Source organism: Phodopus roborovskii, unplaced genomic scaffold (genome assembly GCF_943737965.1).
Source record: "Phodopus roborovskii unplaced genomic scaffold, PHOROB, whole genome shotgun sequence".
NCBI lineage: Eukaryota > Metazoa > Chordata > Mammalia > Rodentia > Cricetidae > Phodopus > Phodopus roborovskii.
The window spans coordinates 2,802,255-2,820,103 of record NW_026126516.1 but is presented as its reverse complement, the minus strand read 5'-3'; the positions used below and the strand labels follow the sequence as shown (position 1 = coordinate 2,820,103).

At 47.3% G+C, this 17,849-nt stretch overlaps 1 protein-coding gene across 4 annotated transcripts in view; it reads left to right on the top strand.

Moving 5' to 3' along the window:
- The first annotated feature begins 1,389 nt into the window (after positions 1-1,389).
- Fbln5 (fibulin 5) overlaps positions 1,390-17,849 on the top strand; it is a 71,805-nt gene continuing 55,345 nt past the window's right edge. The window contains exons 1-4 of one of the 4 annotated variants that reach the window (XM_051196484.1): positions 1,390-1,762; positions 5,937-5,991; positions 8,329-8,377; positions 10,754-11,008. In XM_051196484.1, coding sequence (XP_051052441.1) covers positions 1,746-1,762; positions 5,937-5,991; positions 8,329-8,377; positions 10,754-11,008 — 376 coding nt within the window. In that variant the 5' untranslated portion in view covers positions 1,390-1,745. Of the gene's footprint in view, positions 1,763-1,995; positions 2,288-5,936; positions 5,992-8,325; positions 8,378-10,753; positions 11,009-17,849 lie in introns of those variants that run through there. The other 3 variants (XM_051196483.1, XM_051196481.1, XM_051196482.1) reach the window with 3 other exon arrangements.

Genomic DNA, 17,849 nt, shown 5'->3' with positions numbered 1-17,849 from the left:
CAAGACTGCCAGAGCTCTTAACTGCTAAGCCATCTCACCAGCCCCTATAATCACACTTTTTAATAATCATCCTCTAGATTGACCTATGTGATTGCCAACACTCTACTACTTGAGATATAAAATATATTGGAAATATTTCAATATTAGTGCACAAGGAGTCTCTTGAGCTTTTTTCAGGCTTCATGAAGCCTGAATCTGCACCTTGTTCAGAAGCTACCACCAGGAGCGCCTGAGGGGTTTCCCTTGTCCCCTCCCAGCCACTGCCTGGCTTAGGATTTTACATAGATGGAACTGGCCAGTGAGCACACTTAGCTGTCTAGCTATTTTGATGAATTACTCTCATTTATTTCTCAATCCTGGAATTCTCTTTATTTAGCTCCCTAGTGCAATACTGGTAGACCTTAGGGTTGTTTATAATTCTAGCTATTAGCACAACGGGAAGTATGCACAACCCTGTGAAAGAAATGTACCTAAAAGTAGTTTATTCTTAGATGTTACGTTACGCACGCGCACGTGTACACACACACACACACACACACGTGTACACACACACACACACACACACACACACACACACACACAGAGTAAATAGATCAGTCCAGTTGGATACTGAGTTTCAATAGCCTTAACAGCTGCTCTTGTTTAGCCTAATGAGGTTTTAGAATGGGATTCCATTTCCTTAAAACAGTGTCCTTAGGAGATGCTAAATAGAGATGGGGACCTGGGAGGCTCGCTGGCATCTCTGATAGCTGTGTGGCAGTGGAGAAGTCACTCAACCTCTCTTATCCCCATCTCCAAGGAAACAGCTAGTTCCTGGAGCACGGAGCTGGGGTAAGGAGAGGGGACCTCTTTGGTGTGGTACTGTAGGTCGGACAGTCGATGGGGCCCAAAAGATGCAGGCAAGGAAGGCTCACAGTGGCGCGACCTGGCCATACCTTTTGGAGAATAGTGTCTTTGGTACTTTTGCACTTGATAGAGCGGGTTCTGGTGCTAGACAACAAGGAGGGAAGGTAGAAGAAAAGAGAGAAGAAGCCGGGAGAAGAGGAGAGAAGAGAGAAAAGGAGGCTTCCAGGGCCCATGTGTAGCCTACCATTCTTATTTACATTAAAGGCCAGAGACACTAACAAATCAATGCAAGAAAAAGTCAAGGAGACCGAGGTGAAGGCGGCCTAGGAGAGATGTTGCCATTGAGGTTCTGCTCTCATACAGCCTCCCTTCTCTGCTTCTACCCCACATCCTTGCTTGGGAGCATCGTGCACGTCCCAGCCCTTAGTAGTGAGTTCAAATCTATGCTTCTACAGGGCCTGATGACACTCCCCATGGCGCACGCCCTGCTCCGCCCAGGGGAGGCCGGGCGCCCCCCAGTACTGCGCTCTGCTGGGCTCCCCTCCCAGTGCCGAGCACTTGGCCCTGGCAAACGCCCCAAGATTGTTGTGAGGAGTCTAGCCAGTTGGTGAGCGCTGTAATCTGAACCAGCTGTGTCCAGACCGAGGCCCCATTTGCATTGTTTAACATACTTAGAAAATGAAGTGTTCATTTTTAACATTCCTCCTCCAATTGGTTTAATGCTGAATTACTGAAGGGGGTTAAGCGAAACCAGGTGCCGGCGGCGAGGGCTCTGCAGTGGCTCCCAGCACCCGGCACTGTTCCGCACAGCCCGCTCGGCCCCTCCGGAAAACCAAGCCGCTGGGGTCCCACCGCAGTCTGCCTTCCTCGCTTCGCCTCTCCTCCCGCGCATCTTGGTCATGCCAGGATTAAAAAGGTAGGTCCGGAGGCCCCAGGGACTAGTCTTTTTGCAGGCTCGGGAAACCTAACTCCAGACCTGATGGGTGGAAAATGGCTATGGCTGAGATTCCGCCCGTGTCAGGGCACTGGAAAAGAGTTTAGCTAGTGATGCAATGACACTGTTAATTACAAAAAGCTGCGCAGCTCGCTCAAGGTTCCATCTCGAAGCCTTCGTTTGGGAGTGGGGATTTTTCTAACAGTGTCCGGAGCCAGCATCTCGAGAGAGGGCTGCAGACAACCCCCCTGTGTCATTCCCCTTTCTTTTTTGGAAAAGGCAGCAACTTTTTGCGCACTTTACAAAATATCACACTACATATTTTTTAAATTTGGGAAAGCGCTGGCTACAGCACCAGCAATCGCTTTGCTGCGAAGGCTGAGAGAGAAGCCCAGGGAGTCTCAGAACACTCCTGGCTGCATTTGCTCTATGCATGCGACTCACAGAGGGCATGGGACCCAGAAGTTTCGAGCCAATGAACAGTGGACACTGCAGACAGAGACGCATGTAAGCAAATGTTTGCTGTTCTTTGCGGAAATTGCAATTGCAGTCAAGTAATCCTTGAGCCTTGAGGAACTTTAAGGATGACATCTGTTCTGCCTTTCTCCAGCGTCTCTTGAAAACATAGCTGCCCTGCACAGATCTACACACTTTCTCTGTGTGTGTTTGCATGTGGGAGGGGTGCATGCATGCTAATACAAGCTGAGCCGTATTATGGTAAGCCATAGCAATGTTGTCATCCTGCGTCCAGACCAGCAATGTCTGTCAATGACACACAGTTCTGAGAGTCGGAGGGTCTGTCTTCATTCACTTTCCTTTTTTGGCGGGGAGGGGAGATGGCCGACCCAGATTCAAAAGAAAAGCTTTGAGACACAGATTCTCTCTCCGGTATTAATTATGCTTCATTTTTGGAGTTTTAAAGGTTTTCATGACAAGCTACAGCCATTCTTGATGTGGGAGCAGCAGAACTGGGTATTATTTCCTTCTGGAACGCCTTTCCATTAGCCTGGAGCTTATTTGGCCCCCAGGACCCAGCCATAGTTCTTCCAAGAGGCTGGGCTTGGGGCTGGCTGGCCCTGGGCTGGCTCTAGCCAAGAGGAATGGTGAGTGGGGTAGGGGGAAAGCCGGTAGGATTAGCATGCCTTTTCCAGTCGCTCTTGAACTCCACTGCATATAGTTAGGCTGTTCTGTCTCCAACATAAACGAGACAGGATTTTATAACCACCTGAAAGGAAACTTGATGTGAAGAAACAGGAAAACATTGAAATTCATAATATACAGACTGGAAAATAAATTTGTTATTGTTCTCTCATTCCTTCCAGATATAAAGTCTGGCTCTTGCAAATATCAAAAAGCCCCAGGATTTGGCTCTGCACTTTATAAGGTCAGAGCTGTCTCGAGTGTTGGAGAACCTGGCTCACATAGACTGTTAGACGAAACAAAAACTTGTCTACTCAGGATTGAATCTGGGACTGTATGAAGGGAATGGGTTTGCATCTTCCAGTGCATCAGGCTCAATTTTATCTGGGTGCCACTTTAACTCTGGGTCCCGAGCCGTGTGACAGGGATGTGAATGAGTTTGTAATCTCCTGAGCACTAATTCTGAGAAGGCGGGGGGCTAGAGAGCCATGGTGTAGGGTCGCATAACAAGCCTTAGACGCCAACCAGGTCTTCAAGTTCATAGCCATGCTTCCAAACATCCAAGATCACCTCCTCTAGGATGCCTCCCCTGACTTTCCTGTCCCCCTCCCCCCCAGCCTGACTCTGAGCACCCATTGGGTTTTTCTAGCATTCTCATCCTGGCCCATGATGCAAAGTAGCCAGCTCAGGTGGTCGGCAATGAGGCCACAGCTCTGTAGCTCTTGCCCAGTATCTATGTTCAAACAGTAGTTGTCAGATAAATGCTAGCAAACCGAACAACACTAGTAACCGATTCAGCCCCTGCACCTGTATACCTTTTGTATTGCGCTACATACGCTCACTTGTCTATATGATGATTCCATGGCTCTTTATCCTGTAAAGCAGCTCTTGTAGCCTGTCCTATGTGGTGGTGCACATCTGCCCCAGCATCTGGGAGGTAGAGGTAGAAGAATCAGGAGTTTCTACCTTTGGCTGCATAGCCTGGGCTACATTTGAGACCCTGTCTTTAAAAAAAACAAAACAAAACAAAAAAAACAAAAAAACAAAAAACAAAACCAAAAAGCTGGCTGTAGTGGCTTGTGACTTGTGGCAGGGAGCTGAGGTACAACTGCCACAAATTTGAGGACAACCTGGGCCATGTTGTGAGTTTCAGGTCAGCCTGGGCTACAGAGGAAGACCTTGTTTCGAAAACAAAACAGCACCTCAAGCCACAAAACAGAATAAGGAAGGGAAAAATATGAAAGAAACTCTACCTTTTAAACACTTTCACAGCCCTGGGAGCAACCATTTTGCTTTCTGTTTCCAAATCTAAAATCTCTGGGGACATGATGTAAGTTGAATTCTACATGGTTTTGTGTGAGTCACTTACTTCACAGCATGATGTCCTCATGGTTCATTCCTGTTGTTGCACTTTTTCTTTAGTCTGTCTGTCTGTCTGGAGCATGTGTTATGGTGCATGTGTGACAGTCAAAGGATAACTTTCAAGACTTATTCATCTGCTATGTGGGTCCTGTTCATCAGTTCTTCAGGTTTGATGGCAAGCTCCCTTGCCTACTGAGCAATCTCATCTGCATTTTGCACTGTTTAATTTCTTTTTAAAAATAGGATTTCACTATATTGCTCAGGTTAGCCTTGAACTCTTGGGCTTCAGTGACCTTCTCACTTTGACCTTCTGGAGCAGCTAGGAATACAGGCATACAGCAGTGTGCCCAGCTTTCCATATTGTATCCTGTCCCACTTAGTTTAAGTCTGAATAATGTGTGTGTGTGTGTGTGTGTTTACATTTTGTTTAGCTATTCCTGCATGGATGTTTGCATTGCATCCATCCTTTGGTCATTGTACAAAATGCTGCTGTGAACAAGTGTACACGTGTCTGTCTGGTCCAGGACTCAGTTCTCCTGGGCGTATATTCTGAGCCTGCTGGATCACCAGTTTTATATTCCCATCTGCAATGCACAAGAACTGTGATCCCTCCACATCCTCCTGTGCTTGCTGTTTTCTGTCCTGTGATTTTTTTTTTTAAAGATGAAAAATATTATCTTATGTGTATGAGTGTTTGCTTGCTCTGGGTGCAAGTGAGAGACCCTGCTTCAGTATGAAAGGTAAAGAGTGACTGAGGAGGTACCAGATGCCAGCTTCTGGCCTCTATATGAATACACACACACATGTGCAAATGCACTTACACAATGCACCCCCATATGCCAACACACACACACACATACACACACACACAGAGAGGTATGTGCATGATATACAAACAGCCATCTCAATGGGTGTGAGTGGCATGAACTTTGAAGTTTTAAAGCATACTGGTGACCACAGTTTCACCAGACAAAGGCATAGCCTCAGCAAAGAACGAAATTACCCACAGGCAGAGCTGTCTATTGGCTTGTGGGTGGCCATGTTGGCTGAGCCATGGTGTCCTGGCATTTCCTGCTGCTTCCCACTGCCTTTCTTCTTCTGGGGGTTGTGTGGGTTTCCCAGTCTTTTCCTCCCTGGGACAGTAGTTTTTGAAAGCTACATGCTAGGGTGGACCCTGGGTTCTTGGGCCACTCAACCCTGGGTCCTCACACGTGTGGACTGAGGGCTCCCAGTTCTAGTTAAGTGACTTCCTGTGAAGCCAAAGCACCTCACTGTTTAGCTTCCATGGTTAAGGACACAGTGGCTCTTGGCTCTATGGTCATGTCTGGATAATGATTAACTCAGGCAGATTCCATGCAGGATGATGAAAGATCAAGACAACTGGCTGATGCCACAGCCGTGGGTCTTTGGTGTTTTGTTCCTAAGTAGCAAACTCTTGTATTCAAGCATATGACCTAACTCACTATTCCAATACGCAAAGCCAACACAAGAGGCCGGCTCTTGTGGAGTGATTAGGGGTCTGGAAGCCCCCTTGGTCTCTGCTGAGTGTACCCTATCCATTTGCAAACACATGGTAAAGTCACCATGAAATGCCTGGGCTTCCTGGGTATGAGCATCCCTTGGCACTCACTCTCAGGGTTTTTTCTTTCCACAGGATACTCACAGTTGCCATCTTGGCACTCTGGCTTCCACACCTTGGGGATGCACAGGTAAGGTTTCAAGTTGTCTAGGAGCACACTGCAAGGCTAGGGTGAGGGGGTCCAGTCACACATTTTAGAATTCCAGGGTCAGAGGCTCAGAAGGCACTCTGTGGTCACTCACTACCCTCAACATTATATACCGATCACAGCCCAGGCACTGGGAGCACGAGGTTGGCCCAGGTGATGTAGGCTTCAAATGGCAACGCTGGAATTGGATCTCACTGTCCTGGCTCTAAACTCAAGACTGTATGAATCAGATCTTGCTTGTCTCGTTTGTGCTCCTCAGGGAGATTCCCTTTAGCTTAAATGCTAGTCCAGTGCGCATGGGTTTTTTGTTTGTTTTTGTCAGGGTGCCCCTGGGATGCCACAAAGGTCCCTCAGGGGTCGACTAGCATGCATCTCTACCCATGCAATGCCCAGTGAAGAAGGAAAGGAGGGAGGGAGTGGAGGTTACCTAAGCACCCCGGGGTACAGTGTGTGGGGTTGGGGAATTCAGCTACCTGGAGTAGGGTCTATCCCTCCTCCTGCGAGGAGTGTGAGAGGGACAATAAGGTAGGGCTTAAGGTCCGGGCCTGAGAGAAGCTGCAATGTCTCATTTCTAAAGCCACAGGGGCCAGTGCGTCAGTCCTAAGCAATGTGGGAGAGGTTCCTAGATCAGCAGTTGTCAACCTGTGGGTCACAACCCTTTTTGGAGGGGCTATTGAAAGACTTTGTCACTGGGGTCACCCAAGACCACAGGAAAACACAGATCTTTATATTACAATGCATAACAGTAGCAAAATTACAGTTACGAAGTAGCAACAAAAATAATTCTATGAGGGTCACCACAGTAAGAACTGTATTGAAGGGTAGCAGTGTTAGGAAGGCTGAAAACCAGGACTCTAGATGGTGCAGAGTGGCCCTAGTGTGGAGAAAAAATAAAGGCAATCCCATCTCTGAGTAAGGCTGAGGTGCTGCGGGGGGGGGGCGTTGGGGGAGGCAGAGCACCTGCCCAGTGTGCCCAGGGTTTGATGCCTAGCACTGAAAAAATACGTTGGGGTGAGGTGAGGGGAAGAATTATGAAGTGCATTCAAAGGCCATTAGACATACTCAGGCCATTGGAGATAGGAAGGGCTTGAGAAGAATAGCATAGAATTCTAGATCCTAGAGGGACCTTGATGATTTCTAATCTAGGCCCAAGGGTTACAGATAAGAACATCTAGGCCTGAAGAAGACAGTGGTCACAAGATCGTGTTAATTAGTCTAGTCATATATAGTAATGTATTTCCTCTTTGTAACCACTGAAAAGCAAATAGCAGTACCCTATTTTTATACAGAGAAACTGAGGCAGAGGGAAGGGATAAAGAGAGGGCGGGCCCCAGTGAGCAATAGAAACAAACTAGACCAGTGGCTTGAGCCCATTCTACCCTGGCACTGAATTGGAGCGCTGGGCTGGAACTTGGTCTTCAGGGCTTTGCCTCAGGTTCAAAGGCCTGGAACCCTCAGATGTAGTATAGGCCAAGCTCAGCACCTCCACAATTCACCCCACAGCCCAGGGAAGCTAGGCTGGAAGCAAGCCTAGGCACAGGGTACCATGATCCTAGACCCTGGACTCATTCCTATACCAGACTCCAGGCCCCTGCAAGGGGCCCTTAAATTGTTTCCCAATTCACCTTTTTTAAAAGTTTATAGGCAAGACTAGAAAAATGGCTCAGCCCACAGCCCAAAACACACATTCACAGCACTTGGGAAGCAGAGGCAGGAGGACTATGAGTTCAAGGCCAGCTTGGATTACACAATGAAATTTTTGTCTTGAAAATGAAACAAAAGTAAACTGAAAAATTGTATGTACAGCTATAGCTCAGGTTACATGTAAAATCACAACTCTCTGCAATTGACAAAATGTGTCCTTTGTGTTGCTGCTGGCTAAAGGAATGTCCCAATCATCTTTGCTTCGAAAATGGACCACATCCGCTAGGTAGCTTTTATTTTGTGAATACGACTGAGACTCTTGGAGAGTTTCATAGGGGCAGAGAGTTTATTTGGGGGGGGTCCTGTGAAGGAGAGGTGGGCAGTACTGGGCGCATTGCATTACTGCTCCTCGTCACGTGGGCATGGCAAACTCTACAGGTGCTGAAAGCAGGGCTCATGAGGGGCTGCTATAGGGGTAAAAAAAAAAAAGACAAAACACTAAGTGTGCAATGATTGTAAGAAAACATTTCCAAATAGGGACCCACCCCACGTGTGGGTGTTCCGTGTGCCTTTCCCTTTACTCCACTTCCCAGATGCTCCACGGTGTTTTTATAGCCACCAAGAATGCACGTCGAGTGACCTGGCCTGTTTCTTCTTTCTCATTCTCTACAGCAGCAGTGCACAAATGGCTTTGACCTGGACCGACAGACAGGGCGGTGTTTAGGTATGTGATACTGACGGTCCCTTGTTCAGTGGGGACATCTGGCGAAGGCCCAATTGCAATGGTGTTTCTGCTGCTGCTGTAGCTCAGTGTTGTCGAATCTTTATTTGCCTTCTCCATGGAGGAACATGGTGATGGAATGGCTGAGCCAGTGACATCCTTGCTGCTTATGTTCTTTGGGCTGGGCGCCATTCAGGGTCTAAGAACTGATCCGTCTTCAACAAGCAATTCTGTTGGATCTGTTCCCCAGCGCTGTCCCCTCATGGTTCCCATAAGCATTAAATGGTGCCCATTTCAGATCCCAGAGTCCTCTAGGTCAGAGGCCCAACATCTGTCTACCATGCTAATATCAAAGTATTGGCGGGGCTGTGTTTCTCTGGGACTCAAGGGGAGAGAGCATCTTTTTGCTCATGGGAGAGTTGGTGGGATCCACCCTCCTGAACTTGTAGGTTTCAGGTCCTCCATCCTTGCTGGTTGTCTGATGAGGCCCTTCCCAGACTCCAGAACCTGCGGTTAATCCTTGGTTGGTAGTCTGTTCCCCCACCCTCAGCATTCAAGTGCCTTTTATACATATGGGTCCCTTCTTTGACTGAAGCATCTCTGACCATGTCTCCTGCCCCTTTTCCTTTTAACCACTCACACAATCACACTGGGTGCCCTGTATGTCATCTAGGGTGAATGCTCCCATCTCAAGGCCAGTTGATGAATAGTGGCCTGAATTGAATTAACCCTGTGACCTAATGGATTCCCAGGTCCCAGGAATGAGGAATACTTTGAAGAAGGGTATTCTCTCACATGCCATCTAGTGGAGAGAAACTTAGACACAGTGAATGTTGTGACAAGCTGGTGGAGTAATGTCATTGCTGAGGGGAGGCAGAGATGAGAGAGATGACTTATGCCTGGACTCAGAGGAGTGATGATGGGCCAGTTTCAACTGGGTATTGAAGGATAAATAGGACCCCTGAGAAACTCAGTCCACAGTGGAATGAACAGCACAGGCAAAGAACAGGCATGTAAAGGAAGCTCAGGCGTGCATGGCATGTTGGGGATAGAGAACAGAGCATGTGGAGAGGGTAAGGCAGGCTCCCAACACTGGGGGAATGGTCAGCCTTTTAATTAGATTTGATTTAGGTCAAACCATTTGTCTTTCCTGAGTTGCATCGACTGAGAATAAAAGGGGGCATAGATGTCTTGGAGGAATGAATTAAACCTTGGGAGACCCAGACTCACCCTTGAATTTACAGTGTAAGGCACTTTGCTTGAAGGATGCACCACAGGACAAAGAGGGCAGAGGCCTTCTGTTCTAGAACATCACTTTAACTAGAGAACAGACCATTGCATTATGAACCACAACATTCCCAAGCTGGGAGTTGGCATGAATTTCTCAGATGACATGGTGGGCGAGCTGCCTGGATACAGGCATCTCCCTGGTCTTCGGTCCCACACAGATCAGGCTCCAGAGCAGGGGTTGGGGGGACAGCAGCACCCAAAGCCAGGTCTGCTGCTTACCGGAGCCAGAGGTGGGGCCTCCATTGACCCCACCCTAACAAGCCTGGTTTTTCTAGACAGACAACCACTCTCCTTCCAGCTTGAGCTGATTTCCAGGAGGGCTAGATGTGGTCCTGTTTGCTGGCACTGTGTGAGCTGACTTGAAAGCAATGTTCTGCTTTCTCAGCAAGTAATAGGTCTGAGCCAAGCCTTGGCTTTCTGGGCGTAAAAGGCTCTTTCTCTCTTGCCCAGCTATTACTTTGAATAGAAATGGGAATAATTCTTAGGCCTGCTCTCATGTTTTCACAGTACCTGGCATGCTTTTATATACACAGACACTTGTCTGCTTTTTTTTAAACCATTGCTTTCTTTATGTAGATCAAGGGTGTTTTATTTACTATATTCCTATATAATAAATATGTTTCCTTTTTTAAAGAAAGATTTATTTTATGTATGAGTGTGTGCTATCTGCATGTATACCTTTATGCCAGAAGAGGGCATCAGATTCCACTAGAGATGGTGGTGAGCCACCATGTGGTTGCTGGGAATTGAAGTCATGACTTCTGGAAGATCAGCTTGAGCTCTTAACCACTGAGCCATCTCTCCAGCTCCTATATTCCTGTTAAAGAGCACATTTTTCCCAGGGTCCAAATGTGTTCTTTAAAGGACAATATGAAGTCAATAATAGTCTAGGGTTCTGTGGGTGGGGAGAGCTGATGTTGGATAACATGGTCACTTTGAGTCAATTTAGCTGATGTTGGAGAGCATCAGATTGCAATGAATCGGGCGAATTGTTGGAAGATCAGACCCATCAGTCTTCCCTGCTTCACTATGCACATGCTCAGTATAGTGGGGGGACGCTGACACTTGTCCTTTCTGTGGCCTTTGCAGATATTGATGAATGCCGGACCATCCCTGAGGCTTGCCGTGGGGACATGATGTGTGTCAACCAGAATGGCGGGTATTTGTGCATCCCTCGAACCAACTCAGTGTATCGGGGGCCCTACTCAAATCCCTACTCTACACCCTACTCAGGCCCATACCCAGCAGCTGCGCCACCAGTACCAGCTTCCAACTACCCCACGATTTCAAGGCCTCTTGTCTGTCGCTTTGGGTACCAGATGGATGAAGGCAACCAGTGTGTAGGTGAGTAGCACAGTGCCTTGTCCTCTCAGATGGCACACTTTCTCAAGAGCACTGTCAGAATCTAATGTATCTTCTCAAATGGAGCTAGCTGCCATGAAATGTGCCCCTCCCCAGATAATGGTCTTCTCTCCACAGACAGCATAATGTTCTCTTCCAGATATTTCTGGGTCCTCTTCTGATTCCAGAATTGAGTTTTGCCATTTACTTAATAGTTCTCTAGAAAGCCAGTTTGCTCTTTCTTTTTATTAATTGATCCATCCATCCATCCATTTGTCATCCATCCACCCATCCATCCATTCATCAATCCATCCCTTTCTTTAGTCTCATTGATGATCAACCTCATGTTTTCTTAACTAAATAACCAATTCATCTTAGCAGACTCAGGCCAGTGCTCTGTTTTTTATGTAGTGCTGCAGCTAAACCCCGAGGTCCAACATAAGCTGATCTGGAAAAGAAAATAGATTTCTTAGATGAGAGCCAATATTCTTATGGCTTAATGAGCCTTGCTCTGGGGAAAAGTAGATACCATATGCCATGAGCCCTAGGGGGCTTCAGGTTCCATTGGCCAGTGCTGCCTTGGAGGACAATTGCCTGGGGTCCTGCCCAGTCCTTTGGCAGTAGTTGGACTAAATCCTTGTAATTGTCTCCAGCTTTGGGAGAATTACAGTAGAGATTGACAGTGAAGGCTCAAACTTTTTTGACATTGCACCCCCTCTGCCAAATCCTTTTGGGCTTGGATCCCCATTACAGGCATATTTGTATATGACACATGCATCCTGTTATACTCATGTGGGTTGAGGAACATAAAACACTCATAAGAAGTAGGAAATTTAAAAGAATGCAATAAAAATAAATATGAATTGAAATTCTAATATTTCCTTTCCATGGCCTTAAAAGTGTGGGAGACTATCACTCTATTTAATAAGATTTTGTGGGTTTTAGGGCTCTTGAGTATTAGTCTGGAACCAACAGCTAGAGACACTGTGCTGATTCTAATATATAAGTATGTTCATATAAATGAGTGTTCATTTACATTTAAATATATGCAAACAACATGTAAATGCATGCCCTTCAATACTATGGGGAAAGTGGGATATTCCTGAGCTCACAGTTCGCATTATTACTGCTCTAAAGAACCTGGTGTGTGTGTGTCAGGGCATGTGTGTATATGTGATTGAGATTTACCTTAACTAGGAACATGCCTAGAGAAGAAAACGTGGAACCCAGTCAAGCCACATGCTTCATAGTTTTTGGGGGAGAAGACAGCATCATACTTCCTTATGGTACATAGCAGAACAAGTGGAAGGGGATTTTGGTCATTCTTTAGCTACAATCTCTTACTTTTTAGAAAGGTGAATATGGATTCCAGCAAGTGAGGTCATTGCACAGTTAGGATATGAGCCCAGCCGACTGCTCCTATCTAGTAGGAAAGAAATGGCCCTAAGAAGGTTTGTGTGTGTGTGCGCGCGCACGTGCACACGTGTGTGTGTGTGTGTGTGTGTGTGTGTGTGTGTGTGTGTGTGTAACTATGGAAAGAGAGATGGGGAGGGTGGTGCTCTCTCAGGAGACACCTGGAGGGCAGATGAGCTGAGTCACTGAGGAAGGGGGTGATAACTGTTTAGAGGTATTACAGGCTTTTGAAAAGGTCCTCATCTGGTCCTGTGTGGACAGGTCTTGGGCCATCTCACTAACCTCTTCTGTAGAACAGTTGTGCACTCACTGCCTTCTGGCTCCCTGGATACCCTCCTTCCTCCCACATACCTCCTTCTAGGGACTCAAAGCTCTTGGCACTGAGGACATGGCTGGGAAGCCTATTCATCTTGCGATTCCTCTGACGTCATACAGTTTGTGGTTCTGAACCTGTTACATAGACTTGTGGAGCCTTTAATAATGGCCTCTTTGTAAGCCCAGTACAATCTGGGAACCCCAGCAAGGACTGGCACCAGGCCCATCCATTTCCAAAATGTCCAGCATTATGCATTCATAAGTCCTGAGTTCTCACTTCCCTTGCCTCCACCCCACCGTTTCCTGACTTACCAAGGCCGAGGCCCCCTGTGGGCATTGTGAGAGGTGGTGGCAGGGGGCCAGAGCAGGGACAGGGCTGGGAATGGCAGTGCTTTAACTGATGCTCCAGGGAACTGGGACGGGAGACGGGGCTGGGAGCAGGGTAGCAGGGTAGCCGGGAAGAGGTGGGCAGGCGTGTACAGGGAGGAAGGCCTTCAAAGGGAAGAATGGGCATTCCTGGAGCTAGGGATTCATGGAGAGAAGAGTGCATCTCCTCTGCACCACAGCAAACCTAACGGCATCTTTAGCACCAGCCACACTCATGACGCCAAGCAATGGTTGGTTCAGTGTTTGTGTCTCAGGATGGTTGGTCCTCAGCACGCAGAACTGGTATTTATGTGATGCCTGCAAGGGAGTCAAAGCACAGAGAAGTTGAGACCCGTCTGTGGCCACACTGTGTGTGTCAGGCTGAGTCCCAGCGTGAACTGTTCAGGCTCTGGATGAGGAACCTGGTGCTTGGGCTGTAAAGGTGTATTGGGAGCTCTTCAAGAGCCAGTGTAAAAGTCTGTTAACAGCAAGCTCACTTCCTTTTTAAATGAAAATTTTCCTGTAAAAGTTTGAACTGGATAAGAGTTGAGGGAACACAATGGATGGTTATTTAATTGTCACCCATTATTAATAGTGATGGGCACAGGTGCTATTTCTTCTGTAGCTTCAACTTAGTTCTGTGATTTGAAGCAAATGCCAGATGCCTGATCAGTTTAATATTACAGAGTTACCTAAAAAAGCTAAAGATTCTTTATAAGAACAAAACAAGACCACAAAACAAACCCCAAGTCCCCCCTTAAAATTTGTAAGACATTATTAAACCTTTAAATATCACCAATAATCCATTTTCTTAACCACAAAATATTGAGATGGTGTTTAAATTGATTGTCTCATAAATATCCTTTTGATTGGACTGGGGGATAGATTAGTGAGCAAAATGCTCACCTCCCAGGCACGAGGACCTGAGTTTGGATCCTCAGCACCTACACAGAAGAACCAGGCATGACTGTACAAGCCTCTACCTCCAGCAATGAGGATGTGGAGTTGGGAGGACCCCTGGGGCTTGGTGGCTAGCCAGCTCAACCTAATCAGCAAAAGTTCAGTGAGAGACCATGTCTCAAAAAACAAACAAACAAAAATATGTGAGGACCAACAAGATGGATCAGAAGGTAAGGGCAATTGCTTCTCAAATTGATTCCTGGGATCCACAATACCCATCTACATGCCTAGTAAGGAGAGAACAGAAACCGTCAAATTGTCTTCTGACCTCCACACAGGCATTGTGGCATGAGGCTGTGTGTGTACATGAACATGAAATAAAATATAATAAAAAGGGAAGACTTTCTGTTGAAGTTTACATGAATACCCACACACATACCCGCACACAAGTGTGCATCTCCGCAGCCTCTGCAAATGTCTTTTCCCCATTGCTTTCACGAAGTCTGGTTTGGACAGCTTTCCTAGTTACCTCAGTTGCTAGCTCTGTCTCTTTTCCTGGCCACTTCCTTGTGGATGCAAAGGTGTTTGTCTGGGGTGGCTATACATAGCCAAGTCCTTCTTCCCCACTGGTGTCCTGGAAGCGGGAAGTAGGTCTAGAGACTTGGCTCAATTCTGGTGTAGTGTTTGGGATAAACCTCTTCATCAGTGATGCCTTTGATCTTCTGTCCCCTCCATTCATTCCTCGGTCCCTTTCATAAGATCTGAGAGTCACCTTGAGTGACCTGACTGTCTCTGTCCCCTGGAGCCCCACTTTCAGCATTTCTGACTTACTTTCAAAGAAGCTGTTTTCATCATAGTCCGGTTAGCCTGTGTCCTCTTTCTGCAGCTCATGGAGCCCTGAGTCCCCAGTGCCCCAGGATCTCTGAGCTTCCTTCTTGACCTCTCTGTTTCGGGTTCCACTTCAGTGGTGACTAAACTCTGTTTGTCCTGGAACAGTGTGGCCTCGGGTTTGAGTATCTGTGTCCCTGGCTAGAAGTCTATGTCACTTGGGGCCCTTTTGTAGACAGGGGCACAGTGACCCAAGAATTACAGTCCCCAAAACAAGAATTCTTTGCATTGAGAAAAATATCAGCATGGCTTGAGGGTATCTAGCTCCACGAGGCTGCTGGAACTTATGGCTGGATGCAATGTGTCACCCAGATCTTCCACCCTTGGAAGAGATGGTTACCAGATTCTCTAAATGGGGACCGAGGGCAGGAAGACTAGCTAACTGGCAAGGAAGAAAGGCTGTGGGAGTGGAGGTCACTGACCTGGACCCAGGCATAGTGCAGATCAAACAATGCACAAGGAGTTCTGAGCCAGCTAGGAGCCATCTGGGAAAAGTAGGGGCTGGCTGTGTTGAACTAACAGCAAGAACTGGGATGGCTTAAGGATGGGCTTCCTAGATTCAGACTGTCATTCTGGAGCCTTTTCCTCATGACATATTACCTCTGAGAACCAATCCTAGAGTGTGTTTGTCACCAGTCTCTGAATGTTTATTCCTTATGGCCTTCAACATGTCATCTCCCTGGGTGACATTCTACATAAGCCTGGCTTCTTGGCTCAGTAGTAAGTTAGGACCTCCACCAGTAACAGAGATTCATGATGTATTCTGAGCCCAGAAACCTGTTTCTCCAGAAGTGTACTACTCCGGGGAGCTCATGGGTCCTCTTGGCCATTCCTAAGGCTACAAGCAGTGTCTTTAATTCCTTAGCTGGTCTGGCATTTCATTGTTGTTAGTGATTGGGGCACCCAAGCAGGCAGAGAGCAACAAATAATGGATACTTCTGGAAGAAGCGTGGAATTGGCCTAAGACACTTGAGTTATTTTTCCTGACAGCTGGCCAGTATTTAGTCAACGAATTTAGTTCACAGAGTGCCTCATTCATGCCAGGCTCTCTGGTTTAGGCACAAAGGGGACCAGTCTGGGGTCTGTGGTCAAGGAAGGGAGATCAGATAGGATACGAACAGCTGGAAGACAAGGGGGTCTGGGAGTTGTTACTGTGGAACAAAAAGCAGGGCCAGGAAGGCTCTGGAAATGGAGAGGCTGGAGCTCTGAAGTCAGCCAGGGCCTGGATTTCTTTTTGGTTGGCTGTTTCCTACTGTTGAGGCCTGGGGTTCTACGTCTTTGTCTCTAACCTGTAAAATAGTTATGGTCATGCCTGCTTGCGTGACAACTTCTCACCTAGAGTCTAGATGGAGTGCCACACACTAAATCTTAATTGGGGGTGATTCATGAAGGAGGCTACTAGGGTCTTGAACTGACAACTAGGGCTAAGAGACAGAGGCCAAAATGTACTGAAGACACCCAATTCTTTAGAAACCTTAAAAATGACCCAAAGCTGAGCTTGACCACACCCACTTTGCAGAACTTCAAGGGGACTTTACTCAGAATCTGCTGCAAGGTGCCAGAAAAGCTTGATTATTTAAGTTAGGAGACAAAGCCGTGGGAAGTCGGCCCAATGCGGCCTTTGTTCCCAGCCCTAAGACAAGGCCAAGAGCCTCAGTCACGGTGTGGCAGGTCTGTGGTTAGCACAAATGAGGGAGGATTGGAGGCCTTACTTTGCTTTTCTTTCTGTATTTTCTCTCCAGACCTCCCGTTTGGGCTATAACTCGAAACCCAGACCTCAGGCTCAGAAAATATGAAGAGTGGAGAATTCCTTAGCCACCGAGGGATTTAGGGCCAACTAGGCTTGGGGAGGAAATAGTACTCCACAGAAGCGGGGGCTCTGCAGTTGGTTTTGGTCAGCTCCAGCAAGCTTGTGCAATGGCAGCCCTCACCCAGGGTTCTGCATCTCCTTCAGTCTTTTGCTAGCATAGGCTGGGGAGCTGGGTAACTCACTCAGCGTCTCGAAACCTCCGTTTTTCAAACTCTAACAGGCCCAACACTACCAAAGTCCAAGGATTGTTTTGAGAATGACACAGGATAATGTGTGAGGGTGGTCTGATCTGGAGGCTGGCTCAGGCAGGGGCGTCACGGTTGCTGTTGCTGTCTCCCCTCTGGTTATCGGGTCTCCACAACCCCACAACCTCTAGTTGTTTGTGCTGCTGTGCGTTCTTGCCCTTGGAAAACAGCTTGACTACTGCATGCGTCCAGAGGCTGAGGCTGGAGTTATCAGTTCATCTGTAGCAGTTAGGGTTAGTTTGGCCTTCCACCAAGAGGAGCAATGTGGTTAATCGAGGGCCACACCTGGAGCCCTTGCCCACCCACCCGTTCAGGAAAGACAGAAACATGTTTAAAATTATATTCACCAGCAGGGCAGTGGTGGCACACGCCTTTAATCCCAGCACTCAGGAGGCAGAGGCAGGCGGATCTCTGTGAGTTCCAGACCAGCCTGCTCTACAGAGTGGGTTTCAGGACAGGCTCCAAAGCCACACAGAAACCCTGCCTTGAAATAAAAAAGCTTAACTTTATTAAAATATATTACTTTACTTAACCCCCCCCCAATTATATTAAAGCCTACACTGAGGCAGCATGTTACACTGATAAAGAGACAGCGCAGATAGATGCGTAAGAGCTGGGCTTTGGCTCTAGATTTATTACTTATTGGCTGAGGGCATGAAGAAAGTCAGTTGGCTTCTCTAAGTGCTGTTAGCTGTAAAAAAGGGCTAGTGTTATATAGACCTCCTAATCTGGGGTCCACATTTAAATCAAGGCCTCTAGTTTCATAGCCCCTGGCTAATGTATAATTGAAAGCCAGCATTGCCATCTACTATGCTGGTAAGTTGCCACTGGACTCTTAGTAGGACCCCTGACTGTATCAAGCCAGGTGTTTATAGATCACAGGACAGCAGGGGCAGTTATTTGAACT